This window comes from Prinia subflava, chromosome 2 (genome assembly GCF_021018805.1).
Source record: "Prinia subflava isolate CZ2003 ecotype Zambia chromosome 2, Cam_Psub_1.2, whole genome shotgun sequence".
Taxonomy (NCBI): Eukaryota; Metazoa; Chordata; class Aves; order Passeriformes; family Cisticolidae; genus Prinia; species Prinia subflava.
Window position 1 is genome coordinate 112274589 of NC_086248.1, and position 20596 is coordinate 112295184.

Consider the following 20596-nt stretch of genomic DNA (forward strand, 5'->3'; position numbering starts at 1 on the left):
ATACAGCAGCACACTATTATTACATCATTAAATAAAAATGCCTAAATCTAAACCCAGCATCTTCTCATTCTGCTCCATTTTAGTCCCTTTTACTCGCATGACTTGTTTTCTCACCACAAAAGGCCATTTGGCCACCTTTTAACTCACCATCCCATTTTTTTAAGGCCTCTCAAAAGAGACTTTTCCAGAATTGACCTTTAGCAAAACTCCACTGAACCAACACTAGAGCTGCACCATAACATTCAAGAGTATGCAAGATTCAAACTTACTAACCTTTCATATTTTACAAATTATATTTAGCTGATTTTTCAATGCACTGTCTGAAAACAACAACAAAAAAACCCTAACACCAGTAGTACCTAGTGCAAATGCTTTAGTCTTATTTATAAACCACATTTTGAATAAAATATTTCAGGAAAACTAACATTGTTTTTATAAGAATCATTGGAGAAAATTAAGAGTAAGTAGTAAACAGGTATTTTACCTGATACCTCTGAGAAGGAAAGTTCTGGAGTGCAAGAGAGTCTATTTGAGTCAGATATAAAAATCAAGTCTGTTTATGAATCTGAGATTTTTATTGCTGCTGCTTAGAAGTTCTCCTATTTATCACAGGTTTTCTCCTAGACTTGTTAGCAGATCTACATGCAATCAAGCTTTAATCTAAAAAAAATCTGTGAAGTGTCACTTCAGCATTATCAGCAAAACTGAGCCATGCCTGCTCAGATACCACCGTGCTAAGCCTGTTAGCAGGGGCTCAATACTAAATTAAACTTCCCAAGGGAACATCTTATATACACAAGACTGAAAAGCTGGTCAGTCATCATGCCTACAAAGTACGTGAGTTCTCCTTCACAAGCTCAGCACTGAGGCACAGCCATGGAGCTTACTGAAAAAGAAACCCAACAACAAACCAAACAACTCCTTTTAAAGCCCTCTCTGCTAGCCATAGTGTCATTCAGCAGAGGGAATTCAAGGGAATTTTTTCACTTCAGTGATGCTATTCAGAACCTACACAGTCAGCAGTGAAACAACAGTTGGTTTTAACTTTTACCACTTATTACAAAAAACCCCAAAACATCTGATAAATGTACACAGGGGAGATACTCATAGGGTAACAACAGAGAAGACACAGAAAAAAAATATCCTGTAGTTTCCAGTTGATGAAAATAAGGGGTAAAAAAATCTCCATATTTGTCACAAATATATCAGAGGAAGAAAAAGTTTCACAGCATTTAAAGATGATCCTAGGACTGTATTCTTGTGAGAATCACAGCTGAATCCACTTTTCCAGTAGCTTGGTTTCTTCCCAGAAACATATCAACCCTGGGCTTCATTTCTGGGCTTCTTATGTGTTGTCCCATTCCTTCCTCTCCTGCCCCTCCCGAATTCTGACTGAATTGCTTCCATAAATGTCTTACTACATTTTTTAATTCCCACCTTACCTAACTTAGGCAATGTTATAAACTATTGTAACTTTAAGCTGACTCAACCTTCAGTTCTTTGCCTTGAGTTTGCTTAAAAATGTTCACCAACACAGACTTTGCAAATATTCACTGACACAACCTATTTCCAGCTCAGAAGCCAAGATTTTTATTGGCAGTTCATAAGAAATGCTGCCTTTAATCCAACGCTTTTAACGGGTTCCCAAGACTTCTTTACCGCAGTTAAGGATTATTTATATCACCAGATTTCTTCCTTAATTGTGGAAGGGAGTATCAATAGCAGGGCCAAATGACTGTCAAGTTACAGGCAAGTCAGATATAGTCTCCAGCCTGTTTTGTACCATCAACACAGTTTTGCCCAAGCAGTTAAAGTGCTTGTAGCAACATAGAAAACACAGTCTATATGGAAAAAGCCTAATAAAGTATAGCTACCAAATAAGAATTTTCAAGCTACACAAAATGTCAAAATTACACAGAAATGACACTCCAGAAATTACTTCACTAGAAAGACGAGGGTTTTATTCTTAGACACACCTGAAACTTAAAAAAAATTCAACTGTCCACAGAATTTTGCCACTCAAATTATATATGTAAGACCTGAATAGAAAGACAAGACATAGTTGAAGCTTAGCCCTGGTTAAACTCATCTCAATTTTACTAAATACAAATATTTCACAAAGTGACCAAAAAGATCTAGCTACATCACACACCAAGTGGAATATATTGCTTCTAGTCCTAGACTTTCCCAGAATACTTGAACTGGTATACCAAAAGATTTGTCTATTACAGATTAAAAGATGTTGGTGCATGTCCAAGACTTTCCCACCTTATTCAGCACATTAGGGCAATCTCTGCAGCTGATCTTTCTGACACTGCTGGTGGCGAGATTACTTCAGGCCACTGACAACTAAGAAACAGAGTAGCTTCTGCAGGATATTAAAGGCCCATCTCCGGCTCTAATCGCAAAAAGCAGTCACTTTAGGTGGTTAAAACATTGCTACAAAGATGTTGGAAGAAGGCTGCCAGTGACCACTGAGCACCATCACATGCCCTAAACCCAATGGACAAAGCACAGCACATTTTCCAGTGGCTGCATTTTAACTCCAAGTCCCAAGACCCCTAAATTTGGAACAGTTAATTTGATTTAGATGTATTTATTTTAAAAGCTACAAACACACATTTCCAACATCACATACTAATGCTAACTTCTAAAAAATAACAGGGACCTTGGATAAATTTATTACCCTGCCACGACCTCAACCTGCTCCATTTGCAGAACCAGGCCAGCTTCACAAGAGCACAGCAAGTTAAATCCTTATGGTCCTTGGGAAAGAAAGAACATACTTAAGTAATTTATATAATCATGTCAGCCAATAAAATTCCAACTGCCTCAGGAGTTCCAACTTTTCTATATTTTAATTAACATCAGCCTGCACGTCAAACAAGATGCTTATTTCCTAATGGTATCCTGCTCAGAGGTTCCAGCTGCATCACCTTCAAGCACCAGCACTTTTGACTCCTCTTTTTATGCTGACATATGCCTGTCACCCACCACTCCAATTTTTATTGCCCCATCCTCACAGTGCTCGCTCCTCCAGCAGGAGAAGAGCTGGATCATGACAAGAACACCACACAGTAGCACCCTCTCTGTTTCTGCTGATTCTGGCAAAGAAATAGCACGTAGGAAGAATGGAAACAGTCCCCTTTACCCCCATGGTCCTTCTGGAAGGAACACAAAGGAATAAACAAGCTCAGGAAAACAGAAAAATATACAGTGCAGAGGAAAACAAGGATGGAAAACTGGGATAAGTCACCATATGAACAGGCTGCCAATGAACAAAGAAAGAACAGTGCAGTGTAATTTTTCTCCCAATTACAACTTGACAAATGATATTATACAGAAAAGAGAGAACAGGCTCGGTAGGGAAGAGGAGGGGCAAGAAAACTGAGAGTAAATTGCTTTCAAGAAGTCATATATTATCTCAAATTACAAAAAAAAGTTTTTTCCTGAAAAAAATTTTTGGTCATCATTCCATATTGTTAAACCAAAGTCTTAAGAATCATGGAATCAATTAGGCTGGACAAGACCTTCGAGACCACTGAGTTCAACCTACAGAATTTTACACTCAACTACCATTCAGATTTAAAATGTTTTAGGAGAGGATACAATTTTCTTTAGTGAAACACAGCTAAACACAGGCAGTAAAAATGGGGAGAGAAAGTAAAACAATTCTAGAAGAAAAAAAAAATCAAAGCAATATTGAAAAATCTTATGCAAGATTAATTTATGAATTACAGTAGAACTAAGCATATCTACAATTTAAAAAAAAGCTGTTTCTTCTGTAACACTGCCAGGTAAGCACGAATTCAGCACCCACATTAAGGGACTGGAGCATCCCTCTTACAAGGAAAGGTTGAGGGAGCCAGGACCTCATCAATGTGTCTCAGTATCTGAAGGGAGAGTTCCCAAAGGATGGACCAGGCTCTGCAGGTTGTGCTGAGCACCAGGACAAGAGGCAATGGGCAGAAAACTTCTGATGCACACAAGTTCCACCTTAGCATGAGGAATAACTCCTTTACTGGGCAGGGATCACACATGGAACAGATCACTCAGAGAGGGTGTGGAGTGTCCCTCACTGGAGATATTCCAGGACCATCTGGACACAATCCTGTGCAATGTGCTCCAGGATGTCCCTGCTTGAGCAGGGAGGCTGAACCAGACCTTCCAACCTGACCCATCCTGTGAGGAGGCAGAAGCAGACAGAGAAATGGTTTGGCATAAAAATGTGCATTTCTGCCTCCTCTTGTTTCTTCTGAAATACCAGAATTACTGAATTCTCTTTTTCTGGCACTGATTGACAGAAGACAGTCCCATCTACTTTAAGACATGAATAAACCCCACAATTTCGGTGTTATTAATCTCACTCCCTTAGAATTTTCCTTTTACCTGCTAAGCCAGATGCCTTAGGTGATCAATACACTGAAGTTCAAGAGGTATGACCACGATAAACTATTTTCCCTTCAACTACTCAATTTTCATTCCCCCCTGTTGTTAAATTAGTAGTTTAACCATGTAAAAACAGAATTCTACTTCTACCACGGGAATGGTGAGAAAATATAATTCGTTTTTAAAACGCCTTTTTCCTTCTCCACCGACAGGCTCTATCTTCCTGTTCAGGAATAACTAGCTTTTTGTTCAGCTAATAACCAAAGCATTTAACACCCTCCCTGCCAAATAGTGAAGAATTCTTTAAGATGCTCTTCTGGGGTTCTTTTTCATGTTTTACTGCAAAAGAAAAAACTGTTTAGGAGGTTCTTTACTCCAGTCATTTAGAACCAGTGTTAGATCACTTCTGGTTGGAGAATATGCACCAGAGGCACTAGTACTCAAGTGAAGAGAGTCAAAACAACTGAATAAGAGACTAGTTAAGATGGATGCACGATGTAACATGTTTTGGGTTATTCCTGTAGAATTCTGGAGCTTCTGTACTACATCTACGAAGTTCAAGAACTGGATATGAACCAGAACACAGACCACCCCAAGAAGACAGAATTTAGCTATCTAAACTAAGATCATTTAATATCTTTATCTGTGCTGTTTACCTTTTCCTAGAAAACACTACTCATAGGAAAAACTTGCTAAGTCAACTCTGACAAAAATAGCCGATCAACATTACTCGTGGCATTACGTAACAGACTCGTCATCGTATGCTCTGACAGATTATTTTAGAACACTTATTTTAGGCCATACCTAAGCATCCAGAAGAAGGTTGTTTGGCTCACTAGATGGTTTTGTTTTATCTTAAGCTACCTACTACAAACACAACAATACATCCACCTCTTTTTTACCAAAACTGTCAGCTCTCTTATCCTGTAAGAACATAAAAAAAATGCTGTTCCAAACTGTGGAAAAGAATTTCTGTAATACCACAGGGGTTGAAATATGACATACTCCTTCATTAAAACCAAACTCTTTCAATGAAAACATCCCCTGATTAATGACAACAAAAACAACAGCAAGTTAAATGAAATGCTGGGGGTGGTTTTTTATTTATGTATAGTTTTATATCGGTTTTCAGACTAAAAGGCACCTAAGATCAGGTGTTAGCAGAACCAGTGCAGTGATTTGAGCAAACATGCACCTTTACTGGTAGAGAGAACACTCAGCACACCCTTTTCCCCCAGTATATGCATTTCCACATTGCAATGCCTCACCCACAGATACTATTCAGGAAGCAATGAAGCAATGATCAACATGATTATATCATCAAAAGATGATAGGAAAGCCTTACTTACAACAGAACAGAGAAAAAAATAATCAAAGATAATAATACACGAAAGTTAAGTTCAGTAAAGGTTACTGACATGCCCATGGGCATCACAGGCCCATAATGTTTCTTTACTTTTATGTATGTTAGTCTATCTCATCTGAAAGGTCTTTGAGAAGAAAATTTTCACAGAAGACCCAACTACTGGCAGGATGAGCACAACTGTTGTGTGGAAAATGATCACTGCTCATGATGACCTATACATTCAAAGTAATTAGCAGTATTGCAGCCATGGCATAAGTGATAATAACTTTTTTAAGCCTCAAATTCATTAATATCTTGTTCTCAAAATATGATTTTTTTTTCCTCACAGTCTTGATATGCTCCCAACCTAAACCAATCCCTTATACATTTCAAAGCACTTCTCCAAATGCACATCTATTCAAGTGTACACACAAAACCGGCCTGAGCATGGCACATTAGTTCCTGCCACAACTTTATTTTATTTTTTAAAGGAAAGACTGCAGTGCCTGCTCAAAACCAAAAGGAAACCCATTTTTGACTTCCAGGCCCTGTGAGGTCTGACGTGCAATGTGATAACCAGCTGGCCTCGGTCCGAAAGGGTTAAAAACAAAACAAAAAAATGCAAACTACTTGTATTTCTCCAGCAGTAAAACCTAAATATCCCCAGGTCTTCCTGCAGCCAGGCTACTGAATAATTTAGGCTAAAATAAATGTTTATTAAAAAAAAGGGCGTTGATTTCTTGGCAGCGGTGAAAAGCAGGAGACACCCCTAGTGTCGACGTAAAATACTACAGGACTCCATACTGTATCTCCAGGTTAATTTTACGGCAGTAAAAGGGGAATTTAAACCCGTCACGATTGAAAAAACCGAGCGACCCTCGCACACACACACACCCCTGGGCACAGGGCACTCCCGCAGCCTCAGCCCCCGAGCACCCACGGCCCGGGAAGGGTCAGCTTTCCGCCCCAGCCCGGTTACAGCGCACATTATATCCAGCCCATGGGGCTACGTGCATTACAGCTTTCCGGCCCGCACACAAACAGCACGGCGCTGCCGCTGCTGCACCGGGGGCGGGGGGAGAACCCCGCCGAGCTGCGAAACAACCCCCGCACGGCAGCGCTGCCGAGAGCGCCGGGGCTTCGCTTCCACAGGGCTCCAGGGGCCGACGGTGCCTCTGTGGAACACACCAGGCGCAGCCCGGGCGACGCGAATCCCCGGGCGGCGGGGAGGGCCGGGTGGGGGCGAGGTGAGAGGGTGCCGGGGAAGGGAAGGGCCGAGCCCGACGAGCACGGCCAAGGCGGCGGAGCGAGGAGGCGGAGAGCCAGCGGGGTTCCGTGGGCGGCGGGGGAGAGCGGGGGATGCGCCCGCCGCCCGGGAAAGCCGGGAAGGAAGCCCGGAGAGGCGCTCGCCCGCGGGAGGACGTGGACGGCCCGGGGGCGGGAGGAGCCGGGTCAGGGGCAGGGCAGCGCCGAGGCGGAGCGGCGGTGGGGCCGCGGGGGTGGGGGACCCGGCCCGGTCTGGAATATTCCGGCGGGGCGGGAGCGGGGAGGTGGGAAGAGCTAGGGAGGGCAGGCGAGGGAGGGTCCTCACCATGGCGGCGGGTGGGCGTCAGGCGTCTCCCCCGCAGATGAATCCGCCGACCCCGGCCTCGCTGTGCGTTGTCCGGCGTCGCCGCCGCCGTCGCCACTCCCAGGGCGCTGCCGATGGCGCTCCCGTCACTGCGGCAAAGGCTCCGCTGACCCGCGCACCGAGCGAGCGAGGGAGGGGGCGCGAGCGGCGCTAGCGCGGGGCGGAGGGGGCGGGGCTCTCACATCCGGGTACTTCTCCGCGCCGGGGGGCGGGGCCGGGCCGTGACGTCATCGGCGGGGTGGGGAGGTCGGAGCGCAAAATGGCGGCGCGGTGATTTAGAGCTTGTCAGGGGCGGAAGAGATTTTTTTTTTTTTTTGAGATCGTGGAGTCCCACCGTCAAGGCGGCATTGCCACTGTAACCCTAACGTCGAAACCTCTGAACTCCTAAAGCACATCGCCCAGCGCGAAATCCAGGCGCCTCTTAAAACACCCCCAGGGTTAGTGACTCCACCAGCTCCCTCAGCAGGCCGTTCCAATGTATGACCAGCAGAGCAGTGAAAAAAGCTTTTTTTTCTGCTATCTAATCACAATCTCCCCTGCCTCAGTTTGAGGCTCCCTCACTGCAGGCAGGGTAGAAGAGGCCGCACTAAATCGGAGAGGGCGATGATGTTCCCCCTCAGTGCTTCCAGGCTAAGCTGCCCCAGGTCCCTCAGGTGCTCCTCATCAAACGAGTGTGGAGAAATTACGATTTTTGGGGTTGCCAGAAGGTCCCTTTTAGTAGGCCCTTCGTGCTGAATGTTAACTACAAAACACAACTTTTTTTTTCTTTTTGCTACTAAACCAGGACTGATTCAAGGTCATGACACACTTTATTTTTTTTCCTCCTCGTATGATTTGACAGATGAATGTGTAATCACCTTCAGTGCTGTGACTGTGTGGCCGCAGTGAATGGCTTGAAAAAGTCTTGGAAAGGACTCCAAGGATGCAAATTTCCTGACCTGTGCAGCAGACATAAGAACAAAAATACCTTAATAAACCCAAGATTTATTGCTACTACAGCTACTGGTGCTAACAATTGTTATGTTTGCTCCCTCAGGCCTCTGCCCAGGGAAAGGTTCCCTCAGGAAAACCGTCAGAGCTGCTGCTCCCAAACACCCTCTGCTTAGGCAGGTCTTCCTCAGCTATAACCTGTAAATATATTCTTATATACATAATTATTTATATATATATATGTGTGTGTGTATGTATGTATTTTAATAAGTTGTGCTGCTGGAGCCCTTGCTGCTTGAGCTTCCTCGTGTGAATTCTGTGTTCTGCAAAAGGGGGGGAAAAATCCATGCAGGGAGAAAGCTCTGTGCAAGGAGGTATTTGGAAATGCACCTTTGAGAGGTGGCTGCTCTCCCTGTGTTCTGGCTGTTATTTTCCTAAGGTTTTTAATGTTGTATTGCAAGAAGCTATCCAGACTTGAAGCTGCTGGGTAAAGAATCACAGAGTATTTAGTGTTGGAAGGGACCTCGGGAGGTCATCTAGTCCAACCTCAATATTTAACAGATTTTTGGAGGATGGTGTTTCAGTACTGATAATTATACAAAACGAAAGGGTTTGTGCAGTGAGGAGATAATCCTTAAAAGTGTGTGCATGTATCTTTGTTGTTTCATGCCAGCCTCGTACCCTCCATAGTCTACAAAACAAAATTACTGCACAGAATGCAAACTCAGATGAAAGATGTAGTCTCAGTAACCTCTTTGAGACACGATTTAGGGCAGTGCAAGTGCTTGCATAAGTGAGGCTGACCCTCAGGGAGTGATCTCTACATATTGTGAAGTTTTAAGTAGGCCAGATGACACCTTTAAAAACCTCTGTAGAGGGTAAAATAAAACAGTTAATAAAGAGAGTGTGATTCCACATCTCCTTTGGTGTTTTTGCCTTTCTGTCCTCTCTCTGCTAAATGGGTTTATTTTGGAGCACCGAGACAGAGAGCATAACGCTGTAACAAATTAGGTGGTGATGTGAAAATAATAATTACGTATTGTTGTGTTAATACTGCCAAAGAGAAGGCTGGTACCATGTTGATGTTGTTTTTTAAAGGCGTTTGTTACTTGGCTCACAATAGCTAGACACTCTGCCAGGGAAATGCAAATTAATTCTGCCAAGTTCAAGGTGAATGGTGAGCTAATTTCACGGGGGAAGACTGGATGAATGTTTTAAAACCAGGTTAATTTTTTAGGACCACAGCTGAGAGCATGAGCTTTCCAGTCTAAAATGGTAATGTCCTCTCCCTTCAGCTCCTTCTGGAAGAGGAACTGCCTCATCACTGTTGCCCTATTAGTGGCAGTCTGAGCTGATCTAAGATTAGCAAAGGTTACCTCTAGAGTTCACGGAGAAACCTGGAATCTTGAAATCAAATGCACAAATGCTAAGAGGAATGGGAATCTCCCGTAGGGAAGTCTGCTCAGGGACCTGCATAAATGAAAGGTGACTGCAGAGTTCAAGAATAGATCAAAAGTTGGTCTGTTCTAGAAGACTGGAGCAAAGCAGAACAATAATGTGCAGTTCTTAGAAACTGTGTTAATGACTGACGAATGTTCTGTTCCCAAACTGACATGCAGCAAGGGGGAAGCTTCAGCAGGAAAAGCAAGAGTGGGTCAGGGAGATTGCACAGAAAAGTCTGGCAGAAGTAACTTAAGTGAAGGTGGCGGTGATGAGTGAAACTGAATAGTGGTAATTTGCACCAGAAGGAAACAAAACAAGCACTGAAACATAAGTGCAGGGTTTAAGTTATTAACAAATCAGCAAAACAGGCTGGTGAGAACTTCAGCCTGGCCACAGTGGGAGGTTGTACATCAGAAAATGGTCTGTCCAGGGAAGGAATTTTCTGTCTGTTTTTATTAACAGATATGGATGGTTAGGATGTGTCTTCTTTCGAGGGGAAAAAAACCTTAATTGATAGGATGTCTAGGAATAAAATATTCCTAGATTTCACTGAAAGCTCCCATTAAAACTGAATGGCCTCTAGCCAAATAATAATAATAACTTGAGATCTCCAAGAGAAAAAGGAATCCTGATGTAAAACAGTCTTGCCACTTGCATCTCTGTCATTGCAGCTGTATCTAGCAGATGTAAATCTGGAGTAAAATCAGCTAAATTAAATTGAAGAAGGCTAGAATTTTTATTGAATAATGTGATGAGATTAAAACAAACAGAACTGAGGAACATAATACCTTCTTTGTTACCTTTTTGAGTTCCAAGTAGACAGACCCAAGAACTTAGGAAAATTCAGTTTTAGTCTTGTAATGCAGTTATGTCACTACTAGTTGTAGTGGTGTGTTAATGAGTTCTTTATATTTTATAAGTTTTTCTAAGTTCTTTGTAAGATGGCTTGTTCCTTGTACCCCCCGTTTTGCCTTCCTGATAGTTGCCCCAGTAGGTGTCAATCCTTTCCCCCCTCCTCCCTGGAGCCTGCCTGTCACCTCAGAGCCCTGCCTCAGAGCTGGAGAGTTCTGTGAGGGGCTTGGAGTGATACGCTCATTTCGGGGAAAATCCCCTCCTCTCCCTTCTGTGTGCTCCTCGTTTGTGTCACTCACCTCCCTAGCCCCTCCTGTATTGAACTCCATTGGTTGTACCCTCCTTACCGCCCTCCCATAAAAGGGGGTCCCAAAAAGCGGCTCGGTCTGAGCAGTCCTTGGCAGGCGGGGAGGCTCCCCCTGACCCCTCAGATAAACCCCCTTGGACTTATTCGGCCGGCTCCCCGCTTTATCCTCCGTCGTTGTCTGCCCCTTGCTCCCTGTGCCCTCGACGTTTTGTCGGAACCGAGACCCACTGGACCGGCTCGGCTTGCGCTGCTCGCCCGCCGTGCCTGCTGCTGGCCGCGGTGCCTGAGCCGGCCCGGGCAGGGCGGGACCGCGTTCTGAAAGGCGCCAGCGACAGCGAATGTTATGGGCACAGAGAGTAAAACCTTTTTTTAACTAATAGTATAAGTATACCAAGTGTATAAGTATGTATCTTATAAGTTTCATTCCAATATGTAACTAAGTATGTTTTCAAGAAGTTCACGTGGCTGTGTGCGGTTACAAATCGTTACTGTTATAATGTTGTGAAAGTGTTTGTTTAATAGTTAGAGTTGATATGTATAGTTTTGAGTAGATATGGAAACGTTTGCGAGGTTGTGGTTATGCGGTGTTCCAATAGCGAAGGGCTTGCCAAGAAAATACACCTACGAGAGAGAAGATGGTTTCCTCAAGGGAACTCCGGGATTGAAACTTGGAGCTCTCATTGGTAAATACAACCAACCAATCAAGCTCGAGCGGGAAAAAATGATTGGTACAGAGCACACACCAGCAAAGGCCAATGAGAGCTGAAGGAAGGGACCAATCATGGGGAGGATCCAAAATGAACCAATCCCTGAGGAGACTGAAACTATAAAAGAGACTGACCACCCTCAGAAAGGCGCTTCTCCCTCATGGACAGCTGTGAGGGGTGACCCTGTCCGTGTCAGTATTTGCTCTGGCTTGCTGTGGGAGGCTGGAACTAGCTCAGCCTCCAGCTCCTGTAGCCGTTTGTATCAATAAATGATTGGCCTGGTTCGTTTTAACACCTTTGGATTTTCGGACTTGTCTTTGATACATTTGTAACAGCTAGTAGTTTTAGAACCTCTAAATGCAGTATGAAGAAGAACTAGTGCACTTTCAATTCCCTTTTCTTTGGTTTGAGTATGTCCAAGTTGCTTTTCTTTTACATTTAATTTCTAAAAGAAGTTAAAAATGAAAGATGGCGTTTGTTAGTGTGTAAGTAAGAGTCTGTAGAAAACCATGACTTTGCATTATGTTACCTGTATTTCTGACTAATATATTTGCAAATAATATACGGTGGGTTTTTTTACAGTAAGTTTCAGACATTGCTTTGTTATTTTCTGCTGTTAGTACACCTCATCTGCAGCATAACTGCAACCACTCAAACTAGGATCATGACATCATGGAATCATTTGGATTGGAAGGGACCTTTAAGGGCTACCTAATCCAGCCACGGGGCCACCTATGTCACCATCAGCAGGGACATCTTCAACTAGACCAGGTTTTTCAGGGCCTGGTCCAGTCTGACCTTAAATATTCCCAGGGATGGGCCTTCCACCATCCCTCTGGGCCACCTACTTCAGCGTTTTACCACCCTCACTGTAAAAAAAAAAAAATCTGTCTCCATGTAAATGGAAACTGATTAAGGTACAGATAAGTAAATATGTGAAGTTTGGGATCTTCACTGTTATTAACCATTCTGATGTGGCTGCACAATGCTTGACCTAATGTCTGGAAAGCAGTGCTGCTGCTTATGGGTCTGGGCTCTAATTAGTTTTGTAGCATGTTTCTTTGAAAGTGCTGTTTGTGGTGCCTTAACTGTCTCAAAGTTTGGAGGGTTTTTTAATATAGCATGTGTCTTTGATGTCCTGAGCATGTCCTTCTTTGTCTTGCCTGGTGCTAGTCTTCATATAAACATTCCTGACTCACAAACGTTGTTGAATGCAATTTGTAAGAAGCATTCCCTGCTCTGTTAACCCAGGGTTAGAGCTGCCACCTAATTAAATAATCTTCTGTCCTGACCCTTGACAGGCTGTAAGCAGCTTTTCCCAGCAAGGCAGGTAAACTCTTGGGACAGTGCAATAAAGCTTGAAAATGCACTATTTTTAAGTATGTTTGTGTGTTCATATGTTGTAGTGTTTTATAAAAATCAATAAAGTCTTGTTCTCCTGTAATTCTGTAAAAGGAAGAAAGGAAAGCAGCCTTTTCTGAACTGGCTTTGAGAGAAAGTGCTTTCAGTTACAGTGGGCAAGGAAGGCTGTACTTTATCAGCAAAAGAGGAAACCTTTTCAGATGGAAAGGAAAACTCTCCTTTCTCAGCATGTTTGAATTGCCCTGTTAGTGCAGGTCCTGAACTCTTAATGTCTGTAAAACCAATGCATCATATTGATTCATCATTTCAGTTGTAATAAAGGAATAATAAGCAAATCTAAAGATACAATACTGACTAGAACTGACAAATGGTTGGAAGGATAATGTGCCTCTCATTGTATTTCTCTTACTCCTACATCTGTCTTTTCAGTTGAAAGAAATCGAAGGCAACCTGTCCTTATTTTCTCACCTATTTGTGACAGCAGGTTTGAAGTGCTAAGACTTGGGAGGAAAGGAAGATGATACTTCCCAGATCCAGTAAGGCACAGCTGAAAAAATGTCGAATGAAAGACCAGAAGAATGCTGTGGGGCACAGAAGCCATGAGAAGCTGTAGGTGATAGGGTGAGTTTTAGTTACCCATTGGTTTATTTTGTGGCACTGTGGGATCCTGGATTTCAAATTGCTAGCTAGTTGTCTCTTGCATATATGCATTTACTGAAACAGTGTTTGTTAATGCTCCTGATCTGTGGATCTTGCTGCCCAGGGAGCTGTGAAACAATGATGTGACTGTAGGATGATTTCTTTTCAGCTCTTGTTTGTCATTAACAGCCCCCAAGGACTGGAAGCCACAAACTGAAAATAATTACAAGAAACTTTTTGATTTTTTTCTTAATTGCATTATGAAGAGTGGCCTTCTGATTTCCTAAACTTACTGCCGGTTCTGGCTAGGATGAACTGGGGATAAAAATGCTTTCTTTGTCTTTGTTCCTGTGCCTATAATAATCATGTTACCAGATAAGTCTCTGCAGAACAATATGGAAACAATTTGCAAGAAAGATTGAGACTCAAAGGTTGCATTTTTCTAGAGACTCTGCTGTTAGCATAATACTTTCATGTAGTGATCTTGTTTGCCTAGCAGTTTTTTGAGAATTCCTGATGGCATCCAGCTGTAGCTTGGGTTGGTATAAGTAGCTGCTTTTTTGCTGAAGACATTTGTTCTGGGGAGCTGTTATGGGCTGACTGCTCTAAGACCTTGCAACAAATGGAGGTAAGTGTGGAGTAGTGTTTGATATTTTTTTCCACTTACGTGCTTTTTTACAACCTTTGCAAAGTCCTATTTATTTTGCTTAATTCTGCTAAAGATATCTGTGTATCAGTGTGACTTGTGAAGTTATCTTCCTGCAATAATTGATTAAGGCTGTAGAAACTGGCCTGCACATGTTGTTAATGAGTTAGTAATGTATGCAACTGCAGTATTGTGGAAGCAATCTCTTGAATCATTGTTTTATCACTGGTCATGCATTGGCTGACTGATTCAGGTTTGGGCCGGTGTGAATTCTGAAGGTGATGACTCAGGCAGTAAAGTAGACCAATGATTTAATGGCAAAGCAACAGTCTGCACTGAAACTATGCCAAATGATCTTTATTTGTTGTCCTTCTTATAGCAGAGAGAAAAGTAAGGAACCACTGATCCTCTAACAGTTTGGGCTGGGGAGGAATTTTGAATCCCAGTTAGTAACCTGACTATTTCAAAGCTAATCAGCGTACGTGTTTTCCTGTGGAGTACCTTTTAGCCTATCAGTACGTGTTGTGGGGAGTTAATTAGTGTGAGGTTGTGTGTCTATTAACCTCTTTTTGTTGTCATGGAGGACAAAAACAATGCCATTAACAAGGGCTGTCTGTGGTGTGATATGTTAAATTGCACCTGGCTTAGTAGTGCATTTATTCTACAGCTGTTACTGCCATGACCTCTGTGCTCGTGTAATCTGTTTTCATTTGCAGTGCAGTCAGCAATATGAAGAATTAAGTAGTTAGAGCTTTCAAGGAAAACATGCTGCAGCATGATCACATATATTAATGTGAATGTTCACAGCCCTTCAGCTGAGGCAATGAGACCACGCTAAGGGTGTCACCTGTGTGTGGAATTCTCTGCTCGGGGCTGCTGTTCCATGCAGAGACTCTTGGGAGTGCAGATTGAGGACTGTGGGGTTTGTCACTGAGGGAGTATAACCCCATATGCCCCTAAGATACGTTGGCCACAGGATGGGATTTTTTTTCCCCAGGGAATTCAGAAAGTGATATTCTTTTCTCAAGGTGCAAAGCACCTGGCCTGTCTGTTGGTGTTTGGATTGACTTTGCATACTTCCTTTTTCTTACCAGGTATTTTGCACCTGCAGCACAGGACTAGAAAATCACCTCGGCTCTTTAGTGGTCAGTAGAAGTTCCAAGAGAATGTGAAATTACACTCAAGGGATTCTGTATTTTGTTCACATAAAGCAGGTTCAGGGCCTGGATCCCAAGCATTTAGACTTCCAGGGTTTTATGTTTGCTCTTCTCACCTGTAACATAGTGTGGTCACCCAAGGAATTGTAAATAGGTTTGGCTTCCTGGCACCCTCTTCCTCCTTGCAGGCAGGTAATAGAGTGCAGGTAACAGACTGCAACATTTTTGCAGTGTGTCTGTGTGTCACTGAGCTACTGGGAGCTCTTGCCTTGCACTGAAGTTAAAGAATCTATTACAGGAATTAAAAATTGGCTGGACTTGCTGTTAATCTCTGTTAATCTGAAGATTTTGAGTGATTTAAGTCTTTGGGCCTTCATCTCACAGAAGGCAGTCTAATTACAAGGGGCATTTGCCAGGGATGGTGTGCAGCGTGCTACCCTGGTACAGTGTTAAGTCTTGGTGGTTCTGCCTCCTACTTACTTGGCAAAGTACCATCAAGTTTCTGTTGTGGAATTGATTTATGACTGCAGTAAATTTAATATCATCTTCTGATCCATCAGGCTGTTTCTGAACTCTCCCACAAGAAAAAAAATAGAAATTTTCCTTTTCTGAAAGGACCTGCAATGTTTCCAGAGGAGAATTCAGAAGACAGAATAAAGATATTTTCTCTTCTTTTCCTATCGAAATTCCCTCAGATTCAGTCTCCCTGCAGATGAAATGTATACATAATGACAGTGAGGTTCCTAAGTAAATACCATGAAATTATGGGTGTCTTAGTCATACAGTACTATTTTTCTTTCCTCTGTCAATACAGAAGAATACTTCTCTCTGAACATTTTATTTTGCAGCCTGCTTTGCATGCTGAAAACAATTTCAGATTTCACTGTAAAGTACCACTGCTGGAATTTTGCTGAAGCCCAAACAATTTTCCACTGGATGATGATACCCTTAAATGTACTGTCCCTAGTTTATGCAGCATGTATTATACAACAAGAGATACTCCAAGCCGTCCTCAAAATGAAATCTAGTTTCAAAAAGTGCACTTCTGTGAGTCTTGTCTGTGGCAGGAACAATACGAGCAGTAATGATTCTAATGCTTTTCAGCTGGTGGGAAATGCAACAGAACATTTTGTGTCTTTGGATCATGTGTTTATGCATAAATAACCAAAAAGAGGCTTAAGAGAACAGTCAGAAAAAAATAGTGCAGATTATTAGTTATCAGGATGGTACTAATGAGTTGAGACCGTGTTGAAAAAAAAGCTGTATTATCTTTTAAAAAACTTCAGCTTTATCTTTTCCCATTCAGTTGAAGCTGTGGTATGACTCCTTCTGCAGATTTAGGAAGAGCTGGTAAGTTTGCAGAGGAGACTTAATGCCCAGGAAAGTGAGATATGCCCTTGAACTCCACAATGCCATGGGACCTTTACACTGCATGTAAATCTTGGTATTAAAAATACGTGGACAGTTGTTCAATGTTGTAATAGGTATGTTATTGATGCTCTGACTCCATGGGTTAGAACTGGAAAAGATTTGCTGAGGTGTATCCAGTTCTGCTGGACCTGCCAGGGTAAGTGCAGCCTGTGGATGAGGCCCTACTGCTGTTCTGACAAACCTATTCTGTGAAATTGCAGTCAGTGTCTTTCCTGTTATAGCTCACACCTATTTTGGACTAGAGGAAACAACACTCTAGCGGCTTTTTGGTCAACATAATTTGCAGTTTTCTGGCTGACATGTGCTCACAGGAGTATTTTGCTACCTCCCCAGAGCTAAAAGTGTAGGATGTGCCTGGAAATGTTTGTTAGTCACTCTTGCAAATAGAAACCATTCTGAGCAACACCATCGTGGCACAGTGAGGCAACACGCTGCTTCCTGATTCTGACATCCGTAGCAAAGAATAAACACAGGTTATCAATACTCCCTTGTGCTGCTGGATGTGACCTCTCCAGTTCTAGCAGTACTTAAACCCAGACCTCAGGAGCAAGCAGCTGAAAGCTTCCATTCTCTGTGTGTGCATCCTGTAATCGTACTCTGGGATGGAAGGGACTAATCAATGCCTAAATACCAGGGAATACACACCCAGCCCTGTGCTGATCAAATGCAGCAGCGGTTGGCACTGGATTTAGCTTGAGGTCAGGGAAGAGAGAAGGGATGCTGTTAGGGTGAAGGAATAATCTGTAATCCTCTTGGTGGTGAAACCCAATCTGCATCTCCTGACCAGGTCAGTCTATATGGGTAGCACACCAGATATGCCCACATCTGGTACAGTGAGGGAATGAAGGATTGCACTTTTTCTAACACATGTAAATGAAGATCTACATTAAATGTTGAACAACCTGCAGCCCTTCTTGTGTGGGCTGTTAGCTTTTTTTTAAGCACTGCTGTTCTGAGTGCAATAAATAGAGCATATTTTAGATTAATTCTACAGAGAAATTATTTTCAGTATAACCTGGTTTTCAACACTCAAAAGCCTTTGGATACACCCTAAAGCTGTTGCAAACCCTGGGAGGTAAGAGCCTTTGAAATAGCTGTGTGGAGTAAGCAGTGTTTTAAAAACAAAACAAAAAATTTCCTCAGATATGAGCTGTGTTGCTCTCAGAGCCTCCCAGTTCCTGCAAATCTGAGTGACCCTGCAAATGGACTTTTTAAAGAGGAAGTGCTGCTGCACGATTAAGGTTCCTGAAGGTGCTAAAAAAGACCAGTGAACATATAAAGCCAGTAAAACCTGTGGTATTAAGATAAAAAATATCCATCACTGAAGCAGCCAAAACTCCCCTTTTAAGAGTATATCTTGTTTTTATAGTGTTCAATTATGTATCTGGTTTATGTAATCCTTAAAGAAGAACCAGCCTCACAGTGTAAATCCTTTAGTTTATTGGCATTTTAGTAACAGACAGTACACATTTTACTGCTCAGATGGTTAATTTGTTAGTGATGATGGTTGTTGGTCTTGTTCTGAACATGTGGGTGTTCATTCTGAACATGCATATGTGTGTAGTTGTATGTTGTAGAGGATGATGAAAGCTTAAAGTACTCAGTTCTGGGCATCCTGGTAGCCAGTTCAAGTATTTGCTCAAGATCTACATTCATGAGCAGCCAGCTTGAGGCTTCTCCTGCATATCTCATGACAGTTTGGGGATACCTATATTTTGAGAGAGTTTGGACTGGGGTAACTCTGTAGATAACTTCCAGTTAAGATGTAAAACCAGTTTCCCAGGAATTTCACTGGGACTGTGCCTAGTTTCACTAGAGCAGTGAGGCTGAGCTGGAAGCCTGCTGCATCCCTGATGAGACCAGTAGAAAGCTGTTGCTGTGGGCAGCCCCTGTTGCCCACTCCCTCAGAGCTGATGTGTAGGCTCTGCAGCATCCTTAAGTGTCCCAGGTGGTGTGTGGCCTTGTTCAGGAATCCCACCTTGGTCAAATGTGTCCCAACCATAGTGAGGTGCTCTGGCCTTGATGAAGACCAGAGAACAGGTCCAGACATTGTTATCTGCACAAGGTTTAGCTTCTCTTCTGGTTTATGGGATGACTCAGCACTTGAGTATTAAGTTTCTCATGGAGCTTGGGATGCCAAATCTTGATCATGACCACAGTGATTTTTTGCTACAGCTATGAACAAATCCATTCCTTAAGCATCAGTGAGGTTTATAAGTGATAATCATGATGTCTAAGTGTTCTAGTGCACATGCTTTTCTGGATGTCATTTTGGGAGCATCTCCACTAATACTCAATTTACACCAGTGAGCTGAAAATAGAGGATTTTTAACAACAGTTTTGTCACTCATTTTCTATGTGACCTTACAGTAGGTATCTCAGGTGGATGTAGACTTCAGGCCCTCTTTGCAATGCTGGTGGAGCATTCAGAAATGAATCCTACAGGTGGAGGATTCAGAAATTCTCATACAAATGCACAGTGCATTTGTATGTGCATTATTTGCATACTATAATCCATATTTAACTTACTGAAAAATACATGATATTAAACTATGATAAACTCAACCTTGCTTGACGTGTTCAGCCTAAGTACTGTTTTGTAGAAGAAAAATGGAAAGAACAAAAGGATTCTTAATAACTTACAAAAGTTTCAAAATGCAATGTCATCAGGGTTAGATAAACTTTTGCATCTGCATAGAAGAGATAAACAGACCTGCTCACTAAGGAAATTTCAGGTATTATAAGCAAGACAAATCTTAAAAACTGCTCCCTTTTTTTGCCTTTTTTTAATGTCACAGCCTGATTTGACAGTGATTCTAGTAAAGGTATTCAACTAAACTCTTTACTGTCTTTACAGTAACAGAGGATGTCTGGCTACAGGGGAGGTCTGGTTCCTTGCTATGGATTATCTTGTAAATATAAATGAATGTTTTGTGAATTAACAGTAACACATGTTTTTAATGATAAAAGGACATTTAGTTTGACTTAATTATCTAGTTACTGCCTTTCTCAAGAACACTCTGCTTCCTCCAGCTAAACACTCAATTGAAACAAAGATAAACAGTCACATATTTATATAAGCTATCACTTAAAACTCCCTTGATAGAAGATGCTAAAGCTGTAAAACTCAGTTTTTGAGAAGGTATTTTAAAATTTGGGTGGTTTCTGAAGAGATAATCATATTCTAAGCCTAGTTTCTTCCCTCAAATACCTGCATTGTCTTCAGTAACAAATTTGCATGCAAACTGGAGGAAGGCATTTGGCCTATTCTTAGAGCAAGTCAAAATTACGTTCTGCTTCTTCATTATCAGCTCTACAGCTTCCCTTTACATTTTGGGTGTCAACAAGTGCAAGGCACTGAAGAAGCTCTCTGCCTTGGAGGAACTTGCAGCCTACATGTAAAGGATAACTAAATGTTATTCTGTGAGTTTGTTGGGGTTAGGAACTCACTATTCCTGACCAGTAGGGTGCAGTGTGTGGGTGCACATGAGATGTGTGCATTGGTTCCTGCCATGCTGCAGGAAAAGGGAATACACCATTGGTTTTGCCCTGCTTGCTGCAAGTTTCCCACATATGACCTGCTTGTATGAACCTGCATGGGTCTGCCTCCTAACTCCCTCTTAGCTTAAACACTTCATGTAGCTGAAGTTTTTCTCAAGTTAATTTATCAAGCAGTTGGGCTGGGGAGAGAATACACATGTAGTTATGTTGGCAGACTGGAAAATGAATAAAAATTTCAGCCAGAGAAAAGAGCTCTA

General features: G+C 42.4%; 1 protein-coding gene and 1 long non-coding RNA gene across 2 annotated transcripts in view; one reads left to right on the forward strand and one right to left on the reverse strand.

The window, feature by feature from the left end:
• Window positions 1–7491, reverse strand: part of PPP3R1 (protein phosphatase 3 regulatory subunit B, alpha) — a 37690-nt gene extending 30199 nt beyond the window's left edge. The window contains exon 1 of the mRNA XM_063391646.1: window positions 7326–7491. Coding sequence (XP_063247716.1) covers window positions 7326–7328 — 3 coding nt within the window. The 5' untranslated portion in view covers window positions 7329–7491. The remainder of the gene's footprint in view (window positions 1–7325) is intronic.
• Window positions 7492–7652: 161 nt separating this feature from the next.
• Window positions 7653–20596, forward strand: part of LOC134547551 (uncharacterized) — a 38212-nt gene continuing 25268 nt past the window's right edge. Inside the window, exons 1-2 of the long non-coding RNA XR_010079514.1 lie at window positions 7653–8494; window positions 13447–13586. This is a non-coding gene — a long non-coding RNA (uncharacterized LOC134547551). The remainder of the gene's footprint in view (window positions 8495–13446; window positions 13587–20596) is intronic.